The sequence below is a fragment of the Copadichromis virginalis genome, linkage group LG1 (genome assembly GCF_057382275.1).
Source record: "Copadichromis virginalis isolate Kocher_CV1m ecotype Utaka linkage group LG1, C_Virginalis_male_GT1.1, whole genome shotgun sequence".
Taxonomy (NCBI): domain Eukaryota; kingdom Metazoa; phylum Chordata; class Actinopteri; order Cichliformes; family Cichlidae; genus Copadichromis; species Copadichromis virginalis.
The window spans coordinates 12,693,326-12,701,038 of record NC_140618.1 but is presented as its reverse complement, the minus strand read 5'-3'; the positions used below and the strand labels follow the sequence as shown (position 1 = coordinate 12,701,038).

The 7,713-nt window shown below is 41.5% G+C and overlaps 1 protein-coding gene across 2 annotated transcripts in view; it reads right to left on the bottom strand.

Annotated features, from left to right (window-relative positions):
* Positions 1 to 1,826: 1,826 nt before the first annotated feature.
* Positions 1,827 to 7,713, bottom strand: part of myo5aa (myosin VAa) — a 67,388-nt gene continuing 61,501 nt past the window's right edge. For both annotated transcript variants that reach the window (XM_085451126.1, XM_085451131.1), the window contains 4 exons: positions 7,123 to 7,405; positions 6,874 to 7,048; positions 6,702 to 6,782; positions 1,827 to 5,668 (listed from right to left, as the gene is read on the bottom strand). In XM_085451126.1, coding sequence (XP_085307252.1) covers positions 5,516 to 5,668; positions 6,702 to 6,782; positions 6,874 to 7,048; positions 7,123 to 7,405 — 692 coding nt within the window. In that variant the 3' untranslated portion in view covers positions 1,827 to 5,515. The remainder of the gene's footprint in view (positions 5,669 to 6,701; positions 6,783 to 6,873; positions 7,049 to 7,122; positions 7,406 to 7,713) is intronic.

Here is a 7,713-nt window from a genome sequence, read left to right as displayed (position 1 = left end):
GTTTGTGTGTGTGGAGCTGTACAGAAGATAAGCAGCTGGTAATCTACTCCAGCCTGATCCTCCTCTGAGGAGAGAAGCTATTCTGGGAACCACACACATCCAGCAACACCGAGTTCACAGCAGTGCATGATAAAGGACTTCCAAATCTGAACTAAATATGGTCATCCAAAATATGGATCAACATTTTATCGCTTCCCTACACAATTATATACATTTAAACTGAAACTCAAACAGTTTCCCTCATTTATAATGAATTATCATTTCATGTCATTGGCTTTCCATGACAGTATAACTCATATAATGAGTAAATAATGTATATATAGAACAGCATAGTGTCATATTGGTAGATTGCATTGAGAAGTTTGCACACAAACTCAAAAAAGTTAGTTTTCATTTGAACTTCTTACTGTCCTTTGATGTGTGATGTAATCACATATCAACTTTGTTTAAGTTGTCCTCATATGATCTTTTGTATCAAGTGTCTTAATCATTTGGATACATTTAAATACCCAACACGGTCTTTGATGATTTTATCTAAACTGCAGAGTCAAACATCTAAAACACCAGCTTCCAGTCAGTCCACACAGATAGCTGCCATATCAACAAATAACAATAAATCTTACCTTACAAAATACTTTTCCCCCTCTGTAGAGCAGCTGCTTGTCTCTGGAGATCTAAGTGGATGTTTTCTAGTGAAGAGGATTGTCAGTGAGGGACAGAGAGGGAATGGTAAGCTTCTTAGTGAAGCATTTAAGCCCCAACTCTGCTCTGCTTTTACCACCATGCTTTATACACTCCTGCAGCATTACCTGTAAGGCCTGGGAGGTTACTTTTACTGTGTAACCCCAGTGCATTAGTCTTTTGGATCACCACCAGCTGCACAATTACTTTATGGCACCAATTTACCAGTTATAAGCACAACCGGATTTGCAGAGGGTTTTACAGAAAAAGTGAAAATATTTCAGTGAGCAGCACTTCTGTGGGTGAAAATGTCTCATTAATGTCAGAGGACAATAGCTGGAGTGCTTCCAGCTGATAGGAAGGCAACAGTAACTCAAACAACCACATGTTACAACTAAGGTATGCAGAAGAGCACGTCTGAATGTTCAGTGTGTTGAACTTTGAAGCAGAAGGGGCCCTCAGTATCAGCTGGTATCAGTTGGCCATCATTTAAACCCACAGTCTGATCACTTATTTCAGAGTGAAAACACACCTTCTGATGACTGCTTCCAGAAGGTTGACTCACCATGTCATGAAGCTCAAATCATTTAAAAGTGTTTTTAGACTGTGACAGGGAGTTCAGTGTACTCAAATGGGCTCCGAAGTCACAAGATCTCAGTCCAGTAGAGCACTTTTTGGGAACCGATTTGCACCACGGGTCAGCTGACATCTGCAGTAAATTGTGTGTGATGATGTGATGCCATCATGTCGATATCAAACAAACTCTGAGGAACGTTTTCAGCAGCTTGTTGAAACGGTGCCACAGAGAATTAACACCAAGCCAAGTGGGTACTAGCGAGGTGTAACTAATGAAATCTGCTGTTCAGCAAAATATTGATTTGAGTTTAAGCATAATAAACATTTTTGTTCATCAAAAGCTCAGAAAGTACAGTACCCTCAACAGATTAAAGGCAATGACATCTAAATGAAATCAGGGAAACTGTGTGTAAACCTTCCAATTTTCAGGTTTTGTGCTTTACCTCAGAAATCAGACTGCTTCACCCCCCAAAAGAAAAAACAAAAATTCCACATCTTATTTTGTTTCATGATTACGTTTTCCTAAAACAACCCAAAACTCTCAAAAATAAGAAACACGGAAACCCAAACAGTGCGGAATTCTTTTATTTTACTTTTACAGATTTGACAATTTATTCCAAGTTTCTTAACAGTGAACACATTCACTAAGCACAGCTACCAGAAACTACAAACAGTCCAGTTTTTCCAAATGTACACATGGGATCGGAGAGGAAACATCTGGTACCGGCTTCAGCATGTTCACACCAGTACCTCAAGAGCTGGGGAGGGGATGTATCTCTTTTTAAGTTAGTTTTGAACATTTCTTTAAAACGGCACAATTTATGCTAGTGCTGATGAGAACAATGGTAATTTATAATGTCTGAGTCATATCATACAGCCGATTCTCTCTTTAGTATGGAAATGCAGAGTGAATGAATGACATATTTCTCCTGTTTGAGAGCCCAAGAGAAGCCCAGGGGAACAAGATGCTGCAGCAGCTCTGCTCAACTAAGAAAGTAACACGAACCACTGAATGAATGAAGATGCTTTTTGTTTTTACTCTGAAACTAGCTAATCCTTTGCAGTGTCCTCTGACTCTGAGCTTCATCTCTGACACCTGTGCCACACATCAACTTATAATGTTAACAAAGAGATGTTAGTCAGTCAGGACATTACCTAGAGGAAGGTCAACAGGCTGCACTTGTGTGAAAAGAACGGGGAAGTTTGATGGATTTCTTTTTACAGTCCATACCCATCTATCGTTTATCAGATTTCCTCTGCAGTGTTGAAAAAAAGTTCATTTTGATGTCTGTGACACCAACTGCAGGACCGAATGACACGCAATCAAAATAAAAAACACATTTCTATTCATTTTACAGTGAAAGAAAAAAAAAAATACTGCACTGACAGAACAAAACAATGCCATAATGTTCGTTGATCATGTGTGTAAGTCATTCAGATAGCAAGTGATTCAGATAAGGCTTGGTCTACAATGTGCAGCTAAAAATCATGATACACTTCAACGTTTTTAAACATTCATATAATTGATTAACTCCTTCAGTAACCATCTTTCTTACGACTACAAGATATGTTCTCTTTGCACACAACATACACTAAACCAACTACAAATCCAACCAATATAACAAAAACATGGTCCCAGGAAAGTGCAACACAAAATAGCTTTACATAATTACTCCACTTAAAATTAGAGTTTGGCATTCGTACGTCACCTTGATAGTTTTTCCCCCCCCTCTGAATGTAAATTTTACATCCTTGAAAAGGTTTGAAAAATTTAAATCAAAACTGCAGAATCCAGTTCATGTGTGTAAGGAGAAAATATTCCATCAAAGTGAAATGTGTTTTTTGAAAGGGTAAGGTCACCGCGCAAAATAAGGTTCACATCAAGGCGAGAGGCAGCCTAATACTAACGGTACAACAAGAAGTAAACTAGAAGTGCCAAAAGACGAGGCAGCGAACAAAGGAAAAGCTGTTTTCACACACAAACTCTGAATAATGGCTGGTGAATCGGGTCACTGCATCCTTTTACTTCTTTTCCACTGTGCCCAGTCTAAACTGGTTTTATACATTTTCTCAAAAAGCACTTGTGCCCAACCCCAACCAGTGATGTCAGTGAATATAGGAGGGGCTATCACAAGAAACTGACCAATGACTGGCCTGATTTCTTCACATGGAAATGACCCAAAATCTGCTGGTAACACTGCATAATAACGGTTTCTCACACCTGCTGAAATGTGAGCTTATTCTCGGAACTGTTTTCACATCAGCACTGGTTCCAGTACTGCTGCCCACGTAAGTGGGAAAAGGGGATTTTGTTTAGGTGAGGATGCCACCTGGGTAATGTAGGAGGTTGGACATGATACACCCATTTAGCTCCTTTTTTTAACGTGAGCTGGCAGGTTAAATATATTAAATATCTCATGCAACTCTTCTCACAAATCCAGCAGATGCATGTGTGAAAACTACTTCAATCCCAACATGGGCAGATTACCAGACACTCGTCCGACACTTCACCTGTGCCTGGGTTTCTCTTCTTTAAAATCAAAAGCATGCACTTGGATTTTGCCAAACCCATGCAGTTTAAGTGGGGGCAGCAGGAGTAGCAGTGCATGCAAGCAAACAATCTGAGCTGAAAGAACATGTGCACCAACAACAAAATGACAAAAAACAAAACTTCTTTGTCACCCTTAACCCAGCTGTGAAACTGAGAAGAGGAATAAATGAACACATTCTGTTTTTCTGGTAATAAAAGTCCACGTTGGGACATGCTGAGTGAAGGTGGACGGGTAGGAGATGTAAGAGGAGTCGAACAGAGCTGTGTTTGTGAGAGGATGCAGCAGAGGGAATGTAAAGCTCAACAGATTTTTGCAGCCTTTTGCATCTATTCTGCTCAGTAATACATGGCTTTAGATTATCTTAAGAAAATAACAATACTGAACAAAGTAAATAATCACACAATGACAACAGTAAAACATTTTTATGGCTCTGAGCCAGAAGACAAGAAAAAAAAAACAGTAAGCAGAGTGTAAGGTTGGTACTCATACAGTATGTGTTCATATCAGTGTTTCCTGTGACGCTCGGCTTTGGTCACAGCTGTAAACGGTGCAGACTGTCGCAGGTTAAACCCTTTGCAGAGTTTGAACCTTAAACCTTCTCAATCTGTCCTCGCCTATAAAACCTGTGCTACACTTCATCTGCCAGACATGCAGGCTAAACATGACAAAAAAAAATATCTCAAGGTTTAAGACGCGACCTAACAAATAATTATCTGTGCCGGCACTCATTAAAGATACTACATATTTACCTGATATTGACATAATAGCCAAGGAAGCAACTAAAACTGTCTCTAAGAAGCTGTTTGCCGTGGGAAAGAGTAGTCCCATCCTTCACTTCGGACACATTCGCTGCAAGGGGGAAGCTTCTAATCTTAAAAAGGGATGTAGCTATAAGTGCAATAAATAAAATACAGGATATATATTATTCATATTTATATAGATATTTATTTATGTATAAATAATATAGTACAGATGATGAATTTTGTCTTGGCTTGACGTGTTCAGAGAATAAAACGTACAAAGTGAAATCTGCTCAGTGGTCACCTCGACACGGGGTGGAGAGAGCGCTGACTTTTTCACCTCATCATTCAGCTGCCCTCACACAGGAGCTCAGAATTTACCCAACATGGGGGCGGACTGCTAGACTGACAAATCATAACTTGTTTTGAGGCTTCAGCTCCACCTGGTGGGCCTGCTCTCGTGTATCGAGACAATAACAACAACAACAACAACAACTATCTTAACGATTACTGGAAACGCAGATGAAGGATCGATGGCGAGTACTGGAGGCATTGATCTGGTCCTGTGGCTTCTCTAAGAGGCGGGCGTTTTGTACAAGCAGCGGATGATGCTCAGGGCTTACGGCCAGATTTAAACCAGCGGAAATAACCACATGTGTGCGTATCTGTGCGTTCGTGAAAGAGAGAAGGCGAGTGTGCGTCTGTACGTTCGGTTGAAAGTACTTTACAGATGTGACGTGTCTGCATTTTTCATGTATGTGCGTGCATGTCTGAGTTTAAACTAGAGAAACTGCTGAACCCTTTCACCCGTTTATTTAAACATGACTTCAAATCGTGTTAACGTGAGTGAAATTTGCGAGTGTTTGTGGTGTTTTAAATTTTTCGGGGAGACGGTGACTTGCAAATCCGACTGTGGCCACTAAGACAAATTCGCCGCAGGGCTCAGAGTGCTCTGGTGGGCTCGCATTAGACACGGGTGAGGAAGGCCAAGTTAAGCGAGCTGGGGATCTGGATGGTTTCCAGTGCGAGGCAAGAAGGGTTAAACGGGAAGGTGACGGGATAGATCATCTTCGTGTCCATCAACAGCTGGGGACTCTCACAGCGGTCCCGCAAGCGAGTCTGGAGAGAGAGATGATGGAAAAAGTTCATGTGCATTAAAAAAAAAAAGAAAAAAGGTATTAGACAGAAAATATATTAAGCCAGTCTGTTTGAAGACTCGACAAGTAAGAAAAGTTATCTTGGTGCAGAATCGATTGCATGAACTTTAGTTCGTAAATACCGATCAGTGCAGTGACTCAGATCTGAGAGGACCCTTGAGCTCAACATAGTGCCTATGGGAAGTGTCAGGGAACTGTACTTGTTATCAAATTTACAGCTCTCTTATTACAAGATAGCTACCACTAAAAAGTAACCTGTTACTTTAAAAATAAATTATATAAACACCGTCTTTGCAATTATCTATCCAGCTACTGTACATCGACTTTACTTCACTTCACAGTGAGTCGATCTTGGCAGCACCCCCTCCACCACATAAACAAGCGCATTCATTTCCATCAGAGCGACGGCTTTAGGCAAAGCCAAAGCTAGCAGTTGTGGTTTTGGAGCTGTAGCTACATATCATTCTCTTCCTCACCAGCATTGTTGCGAATGTAGTTTTAACTTGACGTTACTTCTGACATATTTCTCTCACATGACATATATTAGCACAAAGGAAACTGAATATAAAAGCCATCCCCATCCAATGCTGACCTTAACATGCACGCTGACACTGGATGCATTCATCTCTGCAGCTGTGTTGCTTGGCGTTTCAGTTACTCAAGCAGAACAGAAGTTTCTGTTTATCAGATGCCCAGAAACGCCAGAAAAATGCTGATGTTTTTCAAAGCAGCACACATTCATTGCCTTTACGGTACATGCACTAGTTAACAACAACAGGTGTCTCAAAGACCTCACAATATTAGTGACAAAACCCAAACAATCAGACAGTTTTCTACGAGTGACCGCTTTGAGGAAGAACTTCCTTTTAACAGGAAGATAACCCGGGCAGAGCCAGCCTCACTCAGCTGCAGCTTGCCTGGAACCAGAAAAAAAATAACCCCAAAACACTGAAGATAAAGCAGTATAGACTTGATTTAGCCAAAAAAGAAATTACCTGTATGGTTCGTATGAATGCGACTGACACTCTCTCCTCAAACTCGTTGACGGGGGTGTAGAGGTTCAGGACTTTTACGATCTGAAAGACATAAGACAGAAAAGTTAAAAACACAGAAAGAGAAAGGTTTTAGCTGAAGCTTTAGCTGATAATAATTTTAAAAATATTTTACCTGAGCAGTGGTGAGAGCGTGGCACATGGAGCAGATGGCCTCTGCATCCTCGTCAGTCTTCTTCTTCACCTGCAGCAGCTGAGCGGCCTGGATCAGAGGCTCCAGCGTCTCTTTGGCTCCGCAGGTCATCAGACCTTTGTCTCTGAGCCACTCCTCCAGCTGACTCACATTGTACCTGCAAACACGCATGATGAGATAACGCATCCGGCCTCACTCTGGAGATCTTCTCTGAGCAGCGACACCTCATACCTGATCTGCATGCCTTTGCTCCAGGAGCACATGTCTTTGCGTAGCAGCAGGTTGTTGAGTGTGACAGCGCCGATGATGTAAAACTGCTGCTTCACCACCTGCTTGATGAGCTCAGGGTCGGTGCCGTGCTGGCACATGGTGGAGTGGAAGGCGCTGAGCTGACGCAGGATGGAGTCCAGGGTGTAGGTGCCCTCGTCGGCAATGCTTGACGTCCGTTTACGCAGACCCGTGGGCTTAACTCCCGACACGCCCTGAATGGTCTCGTGCTCCAACATGCCAGAGACTGAGGAAACACACGCACACAGGAGGTGTATAAGTACATGTGCTCTACCCGCTTGTTAAATGATGACCAACCGACCCTGATTATAAGTTCAACCCTCTCAGCATGTACTTACTTCTTTTGCATCGAGTCTTGTGAAAACTATATGTCAGCCCAACTACATCTCTGTAGCTAGCTGTGGGTGCCTGAACATTTTATGGCAACTTCCTAACTTCACCAACCATCTAAAATCTTACTATTTTTAAATCCTCGTCTATAATTACATTTATAGCAGTAAAATTATAGTATCACATGGATTTATTTCAGAAATT